Source organism: Zalophus californianus, chromosome 12 (assembly GCF_009762305.2).
Source record: "Zalophus californianus isolate mZalCal1 chromosome 12, mZalCal1.pri.v2, whole genome shotgun sequence".
Lineage (NCBI taxonomy): Eukaryota > Metazoa > Chordata > Mammalia > Carnivora > Otariidae > Zalophus > Zalophus californianus.
In genome coordinates, this window is record NC_045606.1 from 43,719,225 (window position 1) to 43,743,394 (window position 24,170).

Below are 24,170 nucleotides of genomic sequence, written 5' to 3' on the forward strand. Positions count from 1 at the left end.
CCTACCAACTTGGATGCTTTACATTTTTTTTTTTTTTATTGTCTGATTGCTATGGCTAGGATTTCCAGTAGTACATTGACTAAAAGTGGTGAGGGAGGATAACATCCTTGTGGCACTTCTGTTCTTAATGATGAACAATTATGAGCTTGTCCACGGAGTATAATAACGTTAGCTGTGGGTTTGTCAAAGATGGCCTTTGCTATGTTGAGACCCACCTGGTGAATTTTTATCACAAATGGATGTTATATTTTGTCAAATTCCTTTTGGTATCTATTGAGCTAATCATGATTTTTATCTATTTTGTTTGTTAAAATTTTTAATGTGAACATCATATAGTAACGTGAATGATTATTTCTTTGTTTTCAACTATTAAGCTTCTGGTTATACTTTGGCTAGAACCTTCTTTACTAGGCTGAAAAGAAGTAGCCCCAGTGAGCATCCTTGCTTTGTTACTGATTGCAAGGGAATGTGTCTTATGTTTCCCCTAATATTATGATGTATGCTCTTTGTTTTGGTAGATATCATTCATCAGGTAAAGTGATTTCCTTCTAGTTCAAGTTATGTTGGGAAGTTTTTATTGTAAATTAGTGTTGCATTCTATAAACATCTTTTTAACATATACTTAAAAATCATATGCCTTTTTTTCCTATTACTGTGATGACTTACATTATCTTTTCTAATATTTAGGCATCTTTGTACTTCTAAAAATATCAATTAGTCATGATATTAATTATTTGGTTAGATAATCTTTAATGATTTTGACATCTAATCTATTTTCATTGGCGACTTTATTGGCTGATTTTACTGTCAGGGTTATACTTTTGTAGAGCTGGAGGGATTTTCCTCATCTTTTTTTCCCACTTAACTTTATTTTTTAAGATTTCACATAAAAGGGAGTTGTTTGTTTCTTTAAATTCTGGTAAATCTCAAAGCCATTTAGGTTCTAGTTTGTTTCATGTGTCAGTAAATATTTGATAAATTTGAGTTTTTAATAGTTATAGAATCCATAGTGTAGATTCTCAATTACTCTTGGTATAAATTATAATATCCTAGATTATCTTGAAGTGTTTCTATTAGCAAAATATATTCAAAAATATATTTTCAAACTCTATTTGTTGTAGTATTGCTTTTGCTTTTTTTTCCTCTTCCATTTTTGCCAGGAGGTGGTCTATTTAGTTTTGGTCAACTATTGGTTGTTGATTATCTTTTCTAATCATTAACAATTTATATTTATCTGTATTAGTTACATTCTACTTTATCTTTTTAAAAAAAATCTCGAGTTTAATGCTTAGCTCATTTTCAACGTTTCTCCCTCCTATTTAGGCGTTTAAGGCTTTAAGTTCTCTCCTAAGTACTTCTGTGCTGCCTCCTATGTACCATTTGATATGTAATGCCCTAGAAGTGGGTTTTTAGTTTTTACTGATGTGTGTGCATGGGGAGATTTCTTTTTAATTGTTATTTCTAATTTTGTCATTTTGGGTTGAACAAACCTTTCCTTGGGATTTATTTCATTTTCATTACCTCCTATGTACCATTTGATATGTAATGCCCTAGAAGTGTGGTTTTTAGTTTTTACTGATGTGTGTGCATGGGGAGATTTCTTTCTAATTGTTGTTATTTCTAATTTTGTCATTTTGGGTTGAACAAACCTTTCTTTGGGATTTATTTCATTTTCATTACCTACACTGTCCTAGGACATTATGGAATGATTTATCTGGTTGGTAAATTTGGAAAGATTGAACTGACAAGGCAGATAATTCTACCTAATTCTTAAGTCATCTAGCCCATTTGGCTTTTACTTTAAGCATTCTTCCTTCACATTCTGAGCTCTCTCCTCCAACTTTTCAGTCATAACAGTAATATTTTGACTCCTATTTGCTATTAAATGTCCTACTCCCTAATTGTTTCAAAACACAAGCAGGAAGGAGAGGGTTGTTTGTTGACCCTATAAATTCTTTCATTTTCATTTAGACTGCCTCTGTGTTCCCAAACTATTTTTAATGCTCTGTGGTTCTTGGAAATGTCATGTATTGTGTGGCTCTATATGTGCATGTACATACACACACAAACCTGTAAACATGTATGGTCATAACACCTAGGTCAAATTCTTACCAATATTTTGATTTATCAATTTCTAAGAATATAGTAAAACCTCTCACTTGGCTGTGGATTTTTGTTTCCTTTGATTTAAATAAAGGATATTGTTAGATTTCGTCCTGGGTGTACACATAATGTGCTCTTAGTTAGCTCAGTCTTCTGTAGCTCATAAAACAAACATTTCTTACATTTCTTATCTAATTTATGAAGGGTAAAGATTTTTCTTATAAATTTTTTAAAATTCAGAATCATACTCTTCATTCTCAGTCTTAAGCGAGATCTTAGCAAATTACTTATTGAACAGAAAATTCTGTATCTTCTATCAACATAAAACTAAATCGAAAAGATTTCATGAATTGTAGCACTCACCATTACATGATTTTGTTTCTAACACTTGCTCTGGGCACAGATGTTGATTTTCTAGTTCCTGTATAATCACAGCTCTGGAACGGACCTGTATTCCACCAAAGCCTAAGTCTTCACCATTCACACAGGTTAGCTGACACAGACTCCATGAAGACCAGTCCTTCAGATAACAGTCACCTGCAAAACACAGGTGTGTAGTTTGTACATACCCATAAACAGTGGCCAGCCATATAGTAATTTTATTTCTTCACCTCACTGGGAAAGGTAAGACTAGCATACCAAAAGACATACTTACAAAATAAGTATTTAATATTTGCAAGTTTATACGTAGTTTACAAGTGTGTATTAATGTTATTTTTGGAGTGGATGTTATTGGGTATTGACTATGGCTGGAAGGAGCTTGTTCCTTGTAATTCAGTTCCTCTTAAAAGACAGAATAGTTGATGAAAGCCTACCACCACTCTTGTCATTATGTTTAAAGGATTTATTAAGTTCTTGCTAGTATCAGTGAAAATCTAAATATACATAAAATTTATCTTGTAGGTATACATGATTTCAAAAGAACTTGAACTCCAAGACTGAGACAACTGGCATTTATACTTTTTTTTTTTCTTCTATTTCTGGCCAGGGGTGTGGAGGTGAGACAGCCAACTGAGCAACTGGAGTAGGGGCAATAATGCTTGTAATTTGATCTACAGCTTCAATCAACTTTTTTTTCAATTACTTATTGAATAATATACATGAAAAAATGAGCACATATTACAAATGTTGGAATTTTCACAATCTGATTATATAACCGTACATCCAATGCTCAAATCAAGCAACAGAGCATTCTCAGAATTTCAGAAACCGTTCTTGTGTTATACATGGAATTATACCATACGCATCTTTAAAAAATATTTCACTCGATTATGTTTGCAAGATCCACATGTATTTACGTAGTTCCACTTTGATCATTCTTACTGCTGTACTGTATTCTACTATATGAAGGTATCGCAATTTAGATATCCATTCTAGTGATGGGCATGTGGATGGAGAGTTGTAAATTTTTTGTTATGAATACTGTTGTGAACATTTTAGTATGAGTCTTTGAACTTAGGTGTGCATTTCTACTGGGTGAATACCTAGGATTGAAATTGCTGGACCCTGGTGTATCATGTGTTCAACATCTTCAAGCATCATGAGAATAGGGAAGAATTAAAATATCTTTCCCATATGCCCATCCATTCTTCAGGACTGACCGGTGATACTGCTCAGAGGATACAATAAATTATGACAGACACAAATCCATATGGATTCTTATTTTAATTATTCTAGCCATACCACATTCATAATTCATATTGCCTTACATTGTCCTGAAGATATCTTAATATTAGCACAAAGTTGCCTGGAGATCTGATTAATGAAAACATGTCTTATGCTATAATTAAGAAATCTTGGTCAGACATGAATTATTGACTAATAGATGTATAATAGTAAAATGATTTTTGTGGACCTTTATTATAGTATGTTGTTAATATTCAGTGTCATCCTGAAGTTCAGAAAATTCTAGTAAATTTTAGAAGTGTTAAAGAAAAATTAGGAAGCATGTTTAAATACTTTTGGGTTGCTTAGTTTTTAATTATGCAGGAGAAACTATTAAACTTTTAAACAGTCCTCTCAAGATAAAGGTAATAACTGTACCTCAGTAATTGCAGACTACATGGAAATAATACCTTTTGTACTAGTAGGCTCTAGTTCTGTGCTTATAGCACCTGACATAGTGTATTTTACAACAGAGCTTAATCTTTTAATAAAGAATCCAGGTCAGGCTTCAAAGATTTAATAACAGCAAATGAGAGTATGACATTAGCTTGTACTAAACATACTTTTATATTTTGACCATCTAAACCATTGTAATAATAAACTATACTATGCCTGCAAAAGATAGGACAAGTGTATGAAATGCACGTCCCTACTTTAGTACTTTGCTCTTTAAAGCTTAGTAACTCCTATATTGCTAACTTTTAAAACCCATTACTGGAGAAAAGTGGCGAGAGAGGAATGGAGATGCATAGATTGTAATTTATAAAAGAAGAGCAGCCTCCTCCTGGATTTATAATTACTTTAATTAGAATGGTGTGTTTGCCCTGTTTGATGTTATTATGAGATCTTCCTTTCCTTCGGGTTACTTAGGACAGACTTCAATCTTGTGTTCACTTACGTTACTATTAGATTAGCAACTGTCTCTTCCATTAGAAGGTAAACTCAATGGGGACAGTCTATAATTGTCTCTCAGTGTATCTCCAATCTTGAGCCTGGAGCCCAAGCCCCAGTAACACTTAATAATAGTCAAAGGAAGGGGCGATCATGCTGCAGGAAGTATAATGAAAACAAGTAGGAGAAACTCAACAGGGAAGTAGACCCTGTTGCCTGGCAAGGAGGCCAGTGCTGCTCCGTGTTGTGGGTATCACAATAATCCCATTAATGGCGCTGGAGATTTGGCTTTAGAAGAGATAGGCCTTACCACCTTTTAGCTTTGGTCACCTTTCATTGACTATGTGGCCATTTGGCACATCAAAGCCCAAAGTTTCAGTCCTGGGCTCTGCCCACAGCCCTTATTACCTGCTGCCACAGCCTCAACCTCAGTCTGTTGTGGAGCAAAATTATTTTATTAAGTTCAATTGTGTGTGATATCTAGACTGAAATCAGGCCAGGAAATCTGGGGGGGAGGGCAGGAAATGAAGAGGGGAATTGCTGGATCGGGAATAGGTTATTATTAGCAGGTGTGGGAATGTCTAAGAAGCAACACTTAGCCTAGGTCTAGAAAGCAATTTTTAAAGATTTTTTAAAAAGATCTTTTTTCATTTGAAGTAGATGAAACTATCTGTATATACAAAGACTGTTACAGTTGAATATGCACAGTGAGGGATGATCTCAAAGTCTAGCACTTAGTTAAAAGTATCGGGTTGTTTTATCTACTGCTCTGTTTAATTTTATTCAGTTCATCTTGATAAACTATAGAAACTGCCAATATTATCACCGCAAATAATTTACCTAAGAATGAGTAAATTAATGAGAATGAGCGACCCGTTTTGTCAGCTTTTTAGTGTTTAGAGACTTAATTCCATTAAAATAAACTTTTGAAAATATGTTCTCCATCTTTAAAATTTTAACTACCCAAATAAAAAAGGTATGATTTATTTTTGTCTCCAATATTTGTTCCCCAAATCATTTTTATTTTGGGGGGATCTTGTTTGAAATAACACCTTCCTTAAAGAGATTGATATTTTTCTTATAATTATAGGCAAATTGGGAGAATAAAAACTTTTCACTGAGGGTAAACTATAGGCAATTTACTTCCAATCTTATTCTTTTCTGGTCTACTAATAATAAACTGTTGCCCCCATCTTTCTCAAAGCCTTAGGCTCATACCTGACATTGAACTTATTTTGATCTTCTGTCTACCCTAAAGTTCTCTGCAAGCCCAAATTCCTAAATATTAGCTTATCACTGTCTGCCAATTATTTCTAAACTACTTGATATATAATATTTGCTTTCCACATTTTACTGCATGAACCCCTTGTCTAACTTTGAATTGGAATAATTTCTTTCAATATTTTCTTCCATAATATTTTTTTCTCACTCTTGAATGGTGTAGCTGGGGATAGCATTTTAGGTTCATGACCATTTTCCATCATGCTTTGCATATATATTCCTTTGTCTCTTGGCTTTCATTGTAACTAGCAAGAATTCTATTATAATTTTAATTGCCTGCAGTTGCAGGTAATCTTTTCTTGGTGCATTACTAGTTATTTTCCTACATTTTATGTTTTAAGTACAATATGCCTACGTGTGAATTTGTTGTTGACTCTATTCAGGACCCAGAGTAAGCTTTCCTTATAAGGACTTAAGTCTTTCTTTAGCCATTATGTGTTTAGACGCTGCTTCTCTCTCTCTCCTGGAAATCCTAAATAGGTGCAAATTCTCTTTCATACTTGCCCTGTCAAACATGAGCCTAAGGCCTTAACTGCCATCCCCTGTAGGTGTTAAAACTCCAGGTGGGTGGGTGTCAGCAGAGGCCACATAGGAGACCCAGACTTCACCCTTAGTTGGCAGTGACAAGGCAAGACCCCCTTCATCCACACTACAGTATCCGGTTATTGGCACAGATACTACTGAATGAGAAGACTTGTTGACATGCCTTAACTTAGACTATACATGTAACTTAGAACCTACTCCTTCTCAACTCTGGTGCTAGTAAGAAATGACCAAACTATGAATTCTGTTTTGGTATTGTTACCTGGGCAAGGCTGGGTGCAGGTCTCCTCAAGAACCATTTTTTTATTACCATCTATGATGGGTTCAATGTCAGTACAGAATTCTTCATCCACCACTTTGCTGAAATCATCAGCTGACCCATTACTCACTACACAGGAAATGTTCCTTGTTCTGGTCCCTTCGCCACACTGGGCATCCTGGAAATACAGGAAGAAATAACTAATTAGGAAAAGAAAAAATAATTCATTAGCGAGCTCATCACTTACAGTCATCTCTGCATGACTGATTTTGATTTATGGGCAGTTAAAGAAGCATTTGTAACCCTAGGGAAGAAGTCCTATAGGACACTAGCTATAAAGTATACAATGAACAATTTGTTTTCTAGCCAAAGACAGGCAAATAAATTTTCATTAAAATGAATCAGTCTCCAAATGATTTTAAAAACACAGGACAGGGACTGCTTGTTATCAAAACTAATTAAACAGTTACAAAATGGCAAGGTACCTAAAATCTTTAGGAGGAAACATGCTGTCAGCTCTGAAAAATATTTCTGAAAACGAGTCTCTACAGATTAAAAAAACACACATTTCTATACAACCTCTTGAGATCTGATTACCTGCACTTGGCATAGAGACCACTGGCCGTACTGCCACTGGTAACAGGGCTTCACTGGGCAAGGCTTGGACTGTTCCATCAGGGCAGGGCATGGCCGTCCATCCCCCTGAAAGGGCTGGGTCACGGTACGCCTTCGGATCATTTTTCCTTAAAGAGATACAAAGGGATGCAACTCTAGTGACATATTTGTGTGAGAGTCTGTCTTGAGAGAGGGCATCACAGATCCTTCTGCTGAGGAGCCCTGAGGAACGAGTAAGGCTCAGACAGTTTGAAGAGAAAGACACTGATTCAACCTTTCTGAAGATTATCTGGTAGGACTTAAAGCAAGAGGGGTATCTTATTTCCTGTTCCTTGACCAGCAGTCTAATGTTAAGGAAGGTACAAACCAACCTGTGAGGCCACATGTTTGAGAACAGTCTGACCAAGGAGACCAGTCGGAAAGCTGACAGTTGACAGGGCATTCCACCACACATGATGTGTTCATCGGCCAGTTCTTCTCCAGGCCAAGCTGAAAGGAGAGAGGTAGATGTGTTTGTACTGACCTGGAAGCTTGGCTCGGTGTAGCGGTAGAAGGAGGGAGGGAGGGAGAGAAGAAGACTAGTGGAGAGGAGAGGAAGAAAAAGCAAGATGCATAATAGAATAAAAAGGTACCTGGAGGTCAAACACCCAAACTTAAAAATAGAAAGTGGTTCAACCCAGAAGAGTGGGAGAAGAGGGCACAGGAGGAGTGGAGGAGCCCGTTTACTCAACGCTGTTGAACGGTTTAGATAAGTCATGAAACAAAGTAGCTTTAGTCTCCAAATTGCCCTAATTTCCCCAAACAAGGAACAAATAGGTGTAAGCACGATTCCTTTCCATTAGTTAAAAAAATATATCACCAATATATAGATCTATAGTTGTATCTTTGGGATAAAAATTTATTTCGCATGTGCATGTTAAACTGAAAAGCAAAAGTTTGAAAGACAAATCACCGTTTGACAACTAAATATTATACTGTATTGAAATAATATAAAATATTAGTTAAGTATGCTATCTCTTTCAAAAGGAAATATGGGTCATTAGAATTTTTTGATTATGAAAATTTTATATACACATTTTTTTTACAAAGGTTTTCTTTTCTAAAACTGATCTCAGCAGCTAACTTCACTATCATTCACTTATTTTGGTTAGCCTCTCATCAGATACTAATATTGTGACATTATATTGGCATGGAGTTCCTTACTTAAGCATTCTACTTTTAAAATAGGAGATTTCAAACTCATCGACTGTATATGCAAACAGTTAAAAAGTCCAAGGTACAAAGTAGCATGAAAACAGCAATACGTAAGAGCTTGTTAGGAGAGTACAATTTTGGGGGCAGGGGTAATCCTTGGGAATTTTCAAGATCTTGTTTTATTTCTGCATAGAAAAGAAGTTTATAGTGTCTAATGTACATAGCAAAAGCCGGCAAAAGAAAATTTTCCTGAAATCTTGTGTTGTGGTTCAAGTATAGCTCTTGGCTCTAAGTTATCCACTGGGAGAGGATCAGGTCAATGGCTTCAGGCTACATACCTCTGCAGGTGCTCCCATTATATTCTCAACCAGTAATACTTGACAAGTTTTTGGCACAAATTTGGCACAAAATTTTTTACCATTTTTACCATATCAAAGTCTCATAAAGTCACTTAAAGTCATGGGAGGTTGCAGAAAGGACACTTAAGGTGATTACATGCTAAAAAAGATGTGTAACATTTAAGGTAGACAATAGTTTTGTGGAGAGAGGGTTTGAATCACAGAAGTCAATTCCTGCTGACTCATTTTACTACAGAATTGAAAAGGATGTCTCTGTATAGATCTTCTGGGCATCCAGGAGTAAGATATTTAACCCTCTGGTACTTTTTTTCTTAAACATTTATTGTGCCCTTCTTTTTTTTCCTTTCTCTCTTGCTCTCTCATATGTCTAAACATATGTGTCTAAGTAAATGAAAAGAAAGATCTGTTCAGGGATCAAAGAATAGGAAAGGAGAAACCAATTACTGGGTATTGAGTGAATAAAGAAAAACATCAAAGAAAAAAATGCTATATAAATGCTAGATGGGTTTAACCTTAATTGTCCTCTTTGTTGGGTAGGAATGGCAATTTTCTTTTTGGCTGCTAGGGACACAGCAAGAGTTAGCTACTGCTGTTGGGCTGAATGCAGGGTTTGCACATGTATTAGTAGGTAGGCAATCAATCCATTATTAAAAAGATAGCTAGCTTTTCTCAGGGCTATTATTTAATACTACTGCATCCATAGGGATGGATAAAATGGGATATGAGTTGTTTATTCCAATTCCTGCAGAGAGAGCTCTATTCTCCCTAAAGACAGTGTTTACTAGAATGTTATGACTTGAATCCCTAATTGTCACCACAGTATTCAAACATAGTATTAATGCGTAAGAGTAAATTTATCTAGGCTCCTGGATAACTGAAATTAGTTATTTCTCAGGGTTTTACTCACATTTCATTTAAGAAATTAAGGACTCTATTTATACCTCTCTTCTATAGTCATGTTTTTTAATTGGTTTTGTATGATATGGGTTTAGCTTTCACAAAGCTCTCAGCAATTCATGGTAGATTTCATTATGATCCACGAGGACATTTATATGTACACTTGCAAAAAAGGAGATATATTAATCAACTAGAAGTAGATCAAAGCTCTCCAGCCAATATATGACTATAATAATGTTCATTAATACTCATGTTCTTTTTATAATGGTTACATTACTTTGATGTTACTAGTTTCAAAAGCAACTTAATTCAAGTATAACATTTATAATTAAAGTACGAATTCACTAAATTAGAGGATGGTGGTGAGTGGAATTTATTAAGTAAACAACTTGTTTTTAGCACACTCGGGAGCTCCGTTCCCATGGACAGATACAACGAAGTTCTTAGGGCCATATGATAAAGATATCAAATGGATTAAGATATTTCCCTCTTCGAGTTTTGTCAGGAGTTGGAACAATTTACCATGGGCTTGTATAACCCCTGAGATGTTTAGATAGAAGTTATGGTCACCATGTCTACTGAACCCTAATGAGGTCAAAAGCTCCTCTCTATGTGTTCAAGATCTATGGAGGCTCCTGCTTATCTTGGTTCATGTTTAACCCAGTGGGGCTTAGATGCAGGAGGAGTCAAAACCTGTCAGGAATGTGAGTACCCATTTGGTATGGAAGTCAGACAAAATCATTACAACATGAAGTGTAGCTTCATGAAAGCTAAGAAAGGCCAACAACTATGTTTCCTCACATTTCATAAGGTCATACTTAGAAATGATGACATTACTTTTATAAATTGGAGAATTAATAGTTACAATTCACTGTACCTCAAAGATATAATGGCAGACTTCATTCCTTTGTTTGAATTTCAAACTCTCATCCAGACCTGAGTACTTAGACTCTCACAGCTGGATATTAGATCCTAATGTCAAAATCTGCTACCAAACCACAAATGATCAATGTTTAGCAACAGAGAGAATAAATGATGGCTCTTGGCAGGTGTCCCAGGCAACACAAAATTCACATGAAATTACACAAGATGATGAGTAGTCTGATTAAGATTTATTGCCTTTATTCACCTTGATTACTTATTGTTCCCCAAGCATTTCTTTCAAAATGGCTAATTAGCATACCTTTGGGCTCCAAGCAGAACAAAACACAGGAAATTATGTGTAGAAATCAGTAGCTGGACAGTGTTTCTTTTCAAGAGGGTGCTTAGCAGCCTCTGAATAGTGCAGAAAAACATCTGTTGGCAATGAGCTGCATTGAGCACGGGTCACTTGGCTCAGCATGAATTGAAATTATTAGGGAAGACTTTACTCGCAGAGATATAACACGGTATCCCCTCACCTCTTCACAATATTTCAGGTCAACTGACTTGCCGTCACTTCGAACACAATCCAACATCCTTGTTTTAATGCCATTTCCACAAACTGCTTTCTCACTCAACTGGCACGTACTCCAGTCTGAAAGGAAAGGGAGCCCATCAGAACAGAAGGCTATGTAGGAAACAGATTTCAAATGAAACTCTGATGACCTGAATCCCATATTTAATTCACAACTGCTTCCTAAGCCCCCACAATCAATCATCCCACATGCAGAGCATATGGGTCCCAGCTTTGAACATATCAAGATTCAAATGGACTTGCTGGGGTTGCACATAGCTACAGGGATTATTCTTGAAGGCAGATGTCTTCTTGACCATCTTGACAGCTAGCCATTTGGTGATATCGTGAAACTGGCTTTGGCCTGCAGATCAAATGTCACTTAACAACTTGTTTTCCTAATAAAAGGAGAAATTTAAAACTTAACGTTATTTTTATTTTAGCCAGTCATAATTTTTAATGGGTGGCACTTTAACTGTGTCATTACACTCAAATACAACACTATTTCACTTACTGTCCATACTTAGAATGTTTTAAAATATACACTTATTTATTTCAAATCACTTTGGCCATATCTATTTAATTCTGTTATTTCATGTCTTTTGCAAAATAATTCTTTCATCTTTCTCTCCAGGGTAGGATAGCATGTCCCGGAGAATTGTGACTTCCTTTGTATCATCAAAGGAAACTGAAGAGAAAAACCTAAGGGAACAAAAGGCCAATCTGACGGCTGTGTGTTATTGTATAAGGTTTGGAGTTTATTTTAGTGTGAGAATGACTTGGGAAAAATTCCAAAATAAGCTTCAGGGTTGCCCCGCATCATATAACTAACACATTCGCTTTTTTCCTAGAGTATGTGCCTTGATGGTATGAAGATGAGAGTTATGGACAAAAATGGAATTCATAATAAACCTTTTTATTTTTTTCAGAAAAAAACCAACAACCCACTTACCCTTTTTCATCATACCTTTGATAATTCAGAAATATTAGTATCTTCTTCATATACTTTTTGGTAGCTTAAAATTGCCAACATTTTTACATAAGACTAATTGTGCTTATAAATTGCACCCACACAAAGAATCGTCCCGGTATGTCACAGTAATTAAACATTTTCTGAAGAAGATGTTTATCTTTCAATAAACCTGATAATTATGGGAAAGATGTATCTTCTACTTGCACCTTCCCAAAGTGGGAGGATGTCTTAGACTATTTACAATCTACCTTAAGGACTCAATGTTTGTGTGATACTTTCATTCTCTATATCTTGATGTTTATTAAAAACAGGTAACTATTTATCTGTCATTATATAAAGAATTATCTCTGGGAAAGTAAGCAGCACGCCCAAGAGGGACATAGATGGAAATGTAGAGTACTTACGGGAATGCTGCTGAGCTGAAACATGGGATTTGGCTTTTGTCTCGGTGATGAGGTGACTATGCACATACCTGTTACATTATAATCATAGTGGAAGCAGTTTTTGTTTAGGTTACAAGGTTCCTTCTCAACAGCATTAGGGCAGGCTCTTCCTTCATCAGCAGGTTGTCTGATGGGATCAGCTGACCTTTGCCGGAAACTGCTTTGATTGCAAGGCTGACAAAGAAAAATACAGCTCCTCAGAAAGGTGAATACTCAGCCACACGAGAGCTAATATATTAGGGAGAGCACTGGAGCTGGAGTGAGACTGTTGGCGCCACTGGCTAACTTGAACAATCTCATTACACCTGTTTCATCATCTATAAAATCGAGGTGTTAGATGAGTTTCCGATGTCCCATCTAGCTATAAGATGCTTAAGAGTCTGTGCGTCAAATACTAATAGATACACCACATCACATACATGCAAATGCATACATATGATATTATGTGATTAATTATATTTATAATTAATATAACTATATTATGAATTAATGATAATTAATTATAATTATATTAATATATAATTAGTGATCTGCATCACTAATATAGAATTAAAAATCAATCAATCTATCGAATTTAGATTCTTGGACCTGAAAAACCATTTTAAGGGTGAACATATTAGTTATTGTAGATTATGAATACAGAAATTACAACCTATCTACCTATCCATCTAGTTTCTTGGACCTGAGAAACCATTTTAAGGGTGACTTGAAATAACTAGCTTTTAGTGACCTTGATTTTCCTAATGGGCACATCCCCATGCACAGGAACACAATTCAGCAGTTAAAAAAGACTAGCTTGCCATTCTGCTACTGGCACCGTCTTGTTCTGAAAACATCTGGTTTCTAAGGACAGGAACTTCAAATCCTATGCTATAGAATTCGAACAGAAGATCATCTGCATACCCTTGTGAAACAGTTGATTCCTTGTTGCTATTTAACCTGTATCCAAGTCAACTGGCAGCTCTGTTTTGCTCCTGCTCTCATTTGGCTGCTAATCAGCACCTTTAATAATGTTAACACTGAGATAGAAAAGGAATTTCTCCTGGAAAACATGCATCATAAATTCTTTGAAACTATCTTATACTGTCTTTCAGCAAATCAATTCCACATTAGATGTATTCTTCCTGGGCTTTTTGATACCATTTTGAAATGTGCAGCTTTACAAAGGTTCCCCAGGCCAAGCCAAATTTCCTAAATCCTAAACAGCCTGTTCTGTTTCAAATGACTCTTCCCAGGGTCCCGCGGAAGAGCCCCTATGGGCTGTTGAAATCTAGAAGCTTTGTGTGATTTGAAACTCTCAGCTAGCTTTGCAGGCCCACAGAGACACGGAGTCTGTGTGTGGAAAGAGATTCACTGACACACAGTTTTCTTCTTTCGATTCCCTTTTTTGCTAGATCTTTTGCGTTTTAGTGTTAATACTCTGGCTGCAGTATACCCACAGTGTGAAAGATTATTCCCACAATTTAAATAAAATGGATTGGGCAAAAAGCAAGGGATGACAATAACCCCACACCATTAAAGTACTTTTACTAGAGTTTCATTCTTTTTCCCTTTACCTGGAGGGATTCATTATCACCAGTGCAGTTTTTAACATGCTGTGTATTTATAAGCCAATCTGAAGGCATTTTGTGCAGGTCCAGGAGGAGGATGGAGGAGCATAAAGCTTGCAAGAGGTTGAGATGTTCTAGCGTGCGCAAAAACACTGCCGACTTTAAATGGCACAGTCACAGAATGAGGTAGCCAAGAAAACACCCTTGCCTTGGTAACTAATTTGGTAACTAATTTGGCAATTAGAGCATTAAAGCTTTAAAGCTTTAGTGGTAAGGAATTAAGTAAACACTATTGATAAATGGTTAATCATCTCACCAAAGTGCATCGGGTCCACGGACCCCATTCAGATATCACGCAATCCTCGGGACACGGTAATTTGCACTCTCTAGAGCCCAGGGGCATCTCTTCTGGATCACAGAGGTAATCTTCTACATGGTCAGAAGGACCATCTGCTGTGTTCTGCATGCATCTAGAAGAAAACATACCTATTCAGTGAAGGAACCAGGACACTTAGAACAATGACCAACCCATTCGATAGATGGTTCTTTCTAAGACATCATTATGGGGTTGGGAGGTGGGAAGGTTTGTATTTGATAAATAAAATTCTCCAAACATGAAGCCATAAAAGGATCTCTGCCTCCCATAAATACTTGCAGAGCTTCAGCATGATATAAAATGTACACTTGCTTGTATCATCATAATCTTTTAAAATTATAGCCCCTGTGTGGATTATAAACTCTGTCTTCCTTACTGAAAGAAAAGGGACTTTTACACTCATATATGATGCACCAACTAATGAGGACTGGTCCACAGAGATTCATCGAGGAACTTATTTTTGGAATTTTGGAATACAATGCACTTTTTTCTTCAGAAGGAAATGGCAGATTCCACAGAGAAAGTAGATTCGTACCTGATGGAAGATGAGGCACACTGAACTTTTTTAGTGAGAGGTTTCATTAAGTATTTTCAAAAGTAACTGATGGCATTTATCAAGTTGTTTTGTCATTTAAAAAGTAATTTTAGCCTCCTGTATGCTGATAACTTAAAAGCCAGAAGTGAAAACACAATTATAGTAGCAATAGCACAAATTCTCTAAATGTGGTTGTTTGAATCTTCCTCTATCTTGACTTTTTTTTATTGTTTTCTTTCTAACAGAACAAATTCAAACATTTTATTTATTATGTTTCACTCTTTTGTAAGCAGTCATGGAAGGCTTGTTTACTCATCTCTTGGGGATCTAATTAACGTGGCTAGTACCAGACTTCACTCTCAGCATAGTTAATAATCTCTCCAGGCACTTTTCTAGTGGAAGAGAAAAACTTTATCCCTCATCTATAACTCAGCGAAGGTCAACCAAAGTAATGGGTTTGGGAAGAGAGTACATTGTTGGAGCTAAAAAGGCAGGCTTGTGTTCTTAAGCCTCTCAAAGCCATAGCAATGTTTTAAACTGACAGTTAAATTACATTATCAGTTATAGCTGGAATCTCACCTTTCCCAGGGATTTACAATCAGTGGGGACATTGCCTTTTCACAAATCGACTCTACAGAAATTCCCTTCTCTACAGTGCTGCCCAATTTAAGAGAAATGTCGTTTTCCTGTGGGATACATTTAATGACGGGAAAACTGTGCTGTTGGTCATGTCTTAATTGGGTTTGTAGTCTGAAAAAATACCTCTACGAATACCCACCTCTGCATTTTTTTGTGTGTGGTGTGTATTGGATAAAAATAGAAAAGAGCAACCGCAAAAATATGCACAGGTAGATATTTATTTGATTTCACTGCTGAAGAAAAAATTATAAATTTCTTTGGGAGAATTTTAGTTTTCCAGGAAAAAGTTCTATCTTTGATGGCATTTTAAAAATATTCTGTTGACAGCAGCTTTGGGAGGACATGGAGCAGCTTTGAGATGACATGGAACAGAGTTTAATGCTCAAAAGTTGGGTTTGCTGCTAAGGCAAGATTGTATTCATGGTAGGCACTGACACAGTGTACAAGGATTAACTTGCAAAATTACCTATTGATCCAGAGTTAAAGATGTTCAATACTCTATTAAGTAGTTATGGACATAAAACCACATTTTCAAGGCTTTTCTCCTTTAATTCTTTATTATACAGCTAATTTATTCAGTTTAGGAAAATCAGAAGAAACAAAAAAAAAATCACATGATTCTATCACTCAGAGAAAGCCACTCTTTACAGACTATTCTATGTAAGCATATATTTTACTTCATTAAATAGAGCAAATTTTACCTACTGTTTGTAGTGTTTAAAAAATCAATACATTATGAACATCTCTTTGTATCATTAACTATTTTTCTAAGATAAAATTTTTTTAAAGATTTCTTTATTTGAGGCAGGGGGAGGGGCAGAGAGACAGAACCCAAGCCAACTCTTCCTTCAGCAAGGAGCCAACGCGGGGCCTGATCTCAGGAACTTGAGAGCTGAAACCAAGGGTCAGATGCTTAACAGACTGTACCACCTGGGCGCCCCAACTAAGATATAATTTTTAATGACTATATTTGAATGATATCATTTCAACGGCCACAACTGTTAAAAATGTCCTTATTGTTGACATTCAGATTATTTATGTTTTATTTACTTTATTTGGTATTAATCAGTTTTTAAAATCACTCTAGAAAACAATAAATATTTGGATCAGGTTTTAGGCACAAAGGAAGGCACTTTAAGTTCATTTGCTTTCTTCAAATTCTTGGCCTTTTTCCTTTCCATAGGACAGGGAATTATGCTGTGAGAAAATTGAACTGTGTTAGAAATACATAGTGCAGAACCGAGCTGGAGGCAAAGGGTGGGACCAGAGGCCAGCCATGGGTATGACAGTAAGGAGGTACATTGTCTGCAGAGAATTCAAAAGCAACAGTAAAAATAACCAAATCTGTTACTTTTTATTATCTCTTTTTTATCACCAGGTGCTAGAAATTCTAAAAAAAAAAAAATGTCTGTGAAAAATATCCCTTCCCACCAGGGAAAATCACTTCTGCCACCAGCCTTTGATGTACATACCATCCTAAAAGAGAAAGAATGACATTGGATAAATTGGTACCTGCTCTCTTATAGACTCATCTATCCTGAAATGTCATCCAATGCTTGCATATAAGCAGGACATTTTGACCTTAATTAGCAGAGGATAAGGTTAGAAAGGTTTACTACTCAGTATGTAACAAACAGGAACATTATTACATAATCAGAGATCACAATCGATACTGACCTTCTCTTTATTGACATTAAAGATGTTTACTGAAAAAATAAATTGATCTCAAAAATTACTTTGCTTAAGATGTAGTAGGAAATGTTGAGAGTATCTATTTATAAAGCAAGAAAAAGCAACATCTACAAAGATCATTGAAGGGAAAGCTGCAAGATCAGTTCTTTAATTTTTCTTACAAAAAACCAAATTGACCAAAATCTTTTTATAGGGAAAATATTTTTAAATTTGAAGGAGAAATTTTAAATTTGGAAGGGAAGGGTGGAAAATGGAATCTCTGTCTTTTCCTTACATTTCCCTACCAACTTATTACCTCCCAACCCCTCATCCACCTTTATTAAGTTCCTCAGAAACATAGGTTGAGAGTTCAGAGGGCTTGTGAAAAAAGAGAGATTATTTTTATTGGAAACAAAGTTATACAGATTGTGCCAAAGTTTTACAATACAAATGTTAATTCGCTCTACCTTTCTATTGAGAAATAAAAATCTTAAATTCATGGAACGTTAGGTCAGAGCTTGTCCACAACATGAACTGTCGAGTTTTGGATGTTTTGACACTTGTCTTTACTGTGTGTCACTCAGCAGGGTTAGAAGAAACTGGTATAAAGAGTGACAAATCTGTTGCTTTACTAGATGGGTGTTCTTGGTAAATTACTTCATACTTCTGAATCTACTCTATAAAGTGGAGATAATAAAACCTCCTACACTTGTTTCATAGGGTTCCAGAACCCTTAAGAGCCATATGCAGATACCGCAGGGAAAATTTAATGAGTATCCAAACTGTATTAGGTGTTAGGGAATTTCTATGACTATGACAGGGTCTCGGTTTGGAGAAAGCTATAGAGTTTAACAAAAACGACAGACAGTAAATGGATCTTTCCAAAACAATGAGGGGTACGTGGGGTACTATGGAGCAACACTACTCAACAGAACTTTCTGTGATGATGGAGATGCTCTATACCTCTGGTGTCTGACAGAATTAGCCACCTGTGGCTATGGAACACTTGAAATGTGTCTAGTGTGGCTGAGGAAATGTATTTTTAATCAAATTAATAATGTTAACTAGTTTAAATTTAAAATGAAATAGCCCCATGTGGCTAGTGGTTACCCTACTGGGCAGTGCTCCCACAGACCAAATGAGCAGCACTAGGTATTAGGGAAAGCTTCCTGGAGGACTTGAGAGTAGTCACAAGTTTGCCAGTTTGAGGATACGAAGGAGGAAGAGTTTACAACAGTTTATCACTAAAAAGCAGTCGGAAATATTTTTGGCCTTTAAAAACAAAGTCACTGGGGTTGGAAAAACTGCATTAGTTCAGCTTGCATTCAATGTGGATCTTTCTTTTCAGAGCACCTTGAAGTGAGGTTTCCTGTCAGAAGTCCCCGTGTAACAACCTGCGGCTTGAAGCAGATCCCCTTGGAGTATTCCATGAGCCCAGATTCCTGAGAAATGAAGCTGAAGACAGTTTGATGCAGGAAACTGGGGAGGAGTGAGGGCCTTACCTCACTTTTCGGGTCTGCACGCCTTCTCCACAGTTATCCCGCATGTTGACAAAGGTCACTTTGCAGATGCTCCACGGCTCTGGGACCCATATGTACTGGCTGCAGTCACTGTGGCAAGGGACCACCTCATACACCTGAAACACACACAGTTCTCAGGGATTTCTCTGCAGGGAACCCGATGAGCGCCACTGGGAGCCCTTCACCTTCATGACAAACACTGTATTCCTGTTTAGCTATTTTCATTCCTCCTTTATGATAGGCTCATTATTCTAAGAGAGGACTATAGAAAACCTCTTGAGAGTTCTAGCAGTAACAGGCAGGGCTAGCTGTGTTGTATTCTCTTGATCCTTGATCATCTATTACATTACAGTTGCACATGTGACCTGACGAAGCGCCTGCGACACCTCGCACACTGCCCCGTACTGCCCCCCACTGCACAGTACTGTAATTTCATGGGCCATCTGTCTTGTTCACGGTGTTGTGGGTCTTCAACACTTAGGCCAGAGTGCTCATATGTTAGGTATTCTATAGAGATTTGTTGAATAGATGAATGAATGAATAAATGAATGAATGAATTAAATAAGCATATAAAAGTAGCTGTTTTCAAAGGAATATAACTTGGCCTGTTTTCCAAACGAATGTACATAGCAATAAAAATTTATATATTTTTTGCATTCCGTATGTGAAACTAAATTAAATGATAAAGAAGAAGAAATAAAACCATTTAAAAACTAACCCTTAAGCATTTAGGGCTTGGAAGCAAGGTCTGAAATTGGCCTCGTATTACCCAGTTACAGCCCAAAGCAGGGAGGGTCCACATGACACAAAGCCAACTGTCTTGCTCCAGTGTCCACAAAGCCTGAAAGCCCCACAGTTAGGCTGGTGTGTTTGGTTTCAGGATTTTAGAACAATGAACCAATTATGCTTTTTTCTCAGTGAGAAGAATGACTAAGCCAAGGAAATAAATAAACTGTAATCCACTGCAAAACAGCTGACTCAACCATTAAAGAAAAATGTCCTTTAAAATGATTTCAAAATCTATGGTAATTCAACATTGTTGCCTATTTCACATACAACACACACACACACACACACACACACACACACACACACACACACACTAGTATATGTATGTTTTGTGTAACTATTTAATTCCAGAAAATATAAATAGCCCTTTGGAGCTGTTTTGTGCAAATTTTAGTGAGTGAATAAAGTTGGCCTATTCAAGAAATAAGAATGGAATAGTAAGAATAAAGACTATGCACCATTGGAATAAGAACCTATCATTATTGTTATATATTATCACCTCCACATTGGGTACGGCATTAAAATCGTACTGAGTACTACAGAGTAAAACATTACCCTACAACTTGTGTGGAAGGGAGAAATGCTATTTTTCCTAATCTTTCAATGGCTTTCATTCTAATCTCCTACACTGGACTGAATACAAATCAGTTCAGAGCAACTTCCTGCCACCCACCTTCAGCCCACCTGCACCTTTACCTCTCCCCCCAAGAAGCATGACAGCATTAACAAGAGATGTCACTGCCTTTTCAAGGCTGGTGAAGTGAAGCTTGTTCTCCCCACCCCTGCACCTCAGCCCTGATACTGAAGTGAGAAAACACAGGTAACATGCTGGGGCGGGGGTGGGTGGGGGGAAACAGCTGCAGAACAAAAATTTTATGGAAAATGTGGTATTTTCTCCCTGTAAAAGATAAAAGACAATAGCAGGAAAAGAAATACATTCTCTGAGGTTGGGAGTGAAAAAGAAAACAAGCAGTACTCTTCCATGGACCAGGAGGTTTAGAAGTTCTTACCTGGGCCTGGAGCAGTGTTCAACAGGAATGAAGAAAGGGGAGAGGAAAAAGATAAGGAAAAACGTCAGTATACTGGATGAAAAAATTAATGTTCTAAGTTAAAATATTATTTTACCCACACATAAAAGCCTACTTTTTTTTTTTTTTGGTAAATGATTACAATATCTTCATTAAGCCTTGGGAGAGAAAAAGCAACTCATTATTGTTTAAAGTGAAGATATACAAAGGAGTATTGTAAACAACAGAGCCAAGGAAAAGATTAGATGGGCAGGGTGAAGAAAACCTAAAAAACTGAGTAGACCTCAAAATACATATATCATGGGGGATGGATAAATTGTGAGTGAAATCTATCCATAGACTGTTTGATTAATCTATTGATTTTAATCCATCCATCCACCTACATTTCTTGGGATGAGAATTTGCTTCCTCAATCAGAAAATGGTACTTCAGAGACCATTACCAAGTCAATGGACCACTGATTATGTTATTGACGAATATATAATTGTTGTAAAAAAAATCCATGTGATTTACAATTTTCAAAGTTAACACAAACCTTTGTATGTTCTTTCCTAATATTTTACTGATAAAGTCCTAGAAATTTCTATTTTTAAATGTAGAACATTTGTACTCAGAATCAGGAATCTACTATTTCTTGTTTTAGCTTTAATTTTTAGTTGTTCATGACTTAATATACCACCAGTAAGCTGATTAAGAAGTACCTAAATGTCATCATCAAACTCTGCGTTAAATTTTACCAGAGTTGGAGAGTGACAGAAAAATGGCTTAGGTAAAAGACTTTTCATAGCAAAGACAACTTGGCAGAAGGTCCTGAACCTTTGAAAATTCACTAGTAAAAAAAATGCTGAGGCAAACACAGCTTATTTTAATTGAAAGGCTCATTGGCTGTACACACACACACACACACACACACACACACACACACACACACACACACACACACACACACACACACACACACACACACACTGAACCTATACATTTATGTAGAATTTCTCTTTATTAGGACCATGGAGCAGAAGTTATTATAAGCTAAGTTTACCAATGGAAATTTAAGATTTCAAAACTTGTAGAAAAATATTCCTTTGCATTATAAAGCTTGCATTTCAGTTACTGTGTTTCATTAGGGTTAATGTTAACTGAATTTTCTTCTTTGCAAATATTCACTCTGGCAGGAAAACTCATTGACCAGTAGATGGCAGCAGTACTGCACATTAGTCACCGATCGTTGCCTTTAAGGGCACATTCAGCAACTTCACTCGGGGCGGGGGGGGGGGGGAGGGGGGCGGAAAATCAAGATTTTTTTCAGAGTAGTACTTCCTACGGCATTTAATTCTCCACTTTCTTTGTCCTTAATTTCTTTATTCAAAATTTATTTTTATTTTCTCTAGACTGTACCTTTATTTTACCTTATTATTTTTGAAGATCTAATTGGCTTTCCCATGTGATTCATGAATTAGGCGGCATCCCATTTAGCAGGTGGAGGGGAGCACCCTACAGTATATCTTCATTATCATTAACAATTTCAGTTAATGTGGGAAGTAAAGTATGTATACTGGTAAGCAGTGTGTTTGGAAATTAAAATTAGTCTATGTATGCATGAAACCTATCTGCATATTTAAAGTTGGTTCATATATATGATTTGGTTCATTTGATTGTGACACTATAAATATATCTCTTAACATCTACACATACTATATTAAGTTTATTCTTTCTTAATTCACATGTAGGTCAAACATGATAATAATTGCCTATATCTTATATTGCATTTGAATTAGTCACAATTCCCTCTATCAGTCTTTTTATTTTATATCTCCAATAGAACACAAGTAACAACTATTAACAGCAGCTAATGAAATGAACATACAAAAATCAAATAAGGTTCCAAATAAAATTCAAAAGGTCAAAGACTAAATTAGTAGATAACATAGTTACACTGACTTCGAAGTCATCTTTATATCTTTTTTCTTAACATATTTTGTATCAAATTTAAATGAACAAATTCATATTTCCTAGTTTTATTTTTTGATTTTTTTAGAGAGGGATGGAGAGAGAGAGTATGAGGGGCAGAGGGAGAGGGAGAGAGACTCTTAAGCAGTCTCTACACCCAGCACAAGCCAGACGAGGGGCTCAATCTCACAACCCTGAGATCCTAACCTGAGCTGATACAAAGACACTCAACCAACTGAGCCACTCAGGAGGAGCCCCCCAACCTTCTTTTTAGAGAGGGAGAAGGATAGGAGTGGGGGGAGGGAGGGGGAGGGAGGGGGAGGGGGGAGAGGGAGGGAGGGAGAGAGGGAGAGAGGGAGAGAGAGGGAGGGAGAGAGGGGGGGAGAGAGAGAGAGAGAGAGAGAGAGAGAGAGAGAGAGAGAGAGAGATTGATTTCCTAGTTTTAGACCCAAATCCAAATACTTTCATTTTAAGTAGTTGGTAATTGAGATGTCTTTTCTGAGAGTCTAGGGGAACTATAATAATGAGACAGTCTTGCTCTCAGCACACAGCTAGATACAATTTTATATTATTTTAAAGGTAGGTGTCATTTTAATTTTCATTTCCATTTTTCATATGCATATACATGCAGGGTACTAAATCTCCTAATGCAAAGATAATATATCTGATTTGGAATTATAAGAACATTTATATATTTACTTAGGCATTCTAAGGGTAAAATGGGTCAAATTTCTTATTCAGGGCTATTGTTCATTCTCCATTTTGGAGGAAAAAAAATAGATCATTGTGAATCTAAATAACATGTTAATATTCTCATTATTAGAATCAATGGTAGAAAATACCTGGTTGACATGGTCCAGTTTGGGGCAAGGCCTCCCTCCATTATAGGGTTTTTCACGCAACCATTTAGACCGAACTTTGACGCCACTCCCACAGGACTTACTACAGCGAGACCAGTTGGACCACTCACTGAGCTTGCAGTCGGAGGGACAGGGGATGATGCAAGCCTCTTCAATGTAACCTGAGTGGAAACAAGCCAGATGAGAGTCCTCTTCTCCACATGCCACTTGCCCACTACCACCTACCATTCTAGCTCATTTAGAAGGTCCAAGTTTGACTTGACAGCAACATGCAAATGCAAGTATGTCTGCATTGTGAGGGACTCAAATTAAATTCTGCAGGAAAATGACACGTACGTACAGCGACTCTGTTAAAATAACAGCTGAGCAGCGGCCATATGATCTGCTTAGGATTCATGCTCACCATATTTCAACATTTCTGACTTTCTGACAGCTCATGTTTAATTGACAATAACCTGTCGGCTGCTCTATCGTTCTCAGGCTGTCAGAATGATACATTAAAAAAAATTATAACAGCTTTCTATAAAATTCTCTGTGTTAATGTCACACAAGCCTAAGTGTTCGAGTCCATGCAATATTCTTCCTCAAGAGAGC

At 36.6% G+C, this 24,170-nt stretch overlaps 1 protein-coding gene across 7 annotated transcripts in view; it reads right to left on the minus strand.

The window, feature by feature from the left end:
* THSD7A (thrombospondin type 1 domain containing 7A) overlaps positions 1-24,170 on the minus strand; it is a 431,400-nt gene that overhangs the window by 17,495 nt on the left and 389,735 nt on the right. For 6 of the 7 annotated variants that reach the window (XM_027574085.2, XM_027574087.2, XM_027574088.2 and 3 more), the window contains 10 exons: positions 23,559-23,737; positions 20,749-20,754; positions 18,932-19,065; positions 14,525-14,678; positions 12,688-12,832; positions 11,208-11,323; positions 7,729-7,846; positions 7,340-7,485; positions 6,746-6,920; positions 2,467-2,640 (listed from right to left, as the gene is read on the minus strand). In XM_027574085.2, coding sequence (XP_027429886.1) covers positions 2,467-2,640; positions 6,746-6,920; positions 7,340-7,485; positions 7,729-7,846; positions 11,208-11,323; positions 12,688-12,832; positions 14,525-14,678; positions 18,932-19,065; positions 20,749-20,754; positions 23,559-23,737 — 1,347 coding nt within the window. The remainder of the gene's footprint in view (positions 1-2,466; positions 2,641-6,745; positions 6,921-7,339; positions 7,486-7,728; positions 7,847-11,207; positions 11,324-12,687; positions 12,833-14,524; positions 14,679-18,931; positions 19,066-20,748; positions 20,755-23,558; positions 23,738-24,170) is intronic. The other variant, XM_027574084.2, reaches the window with a different exon arrangement.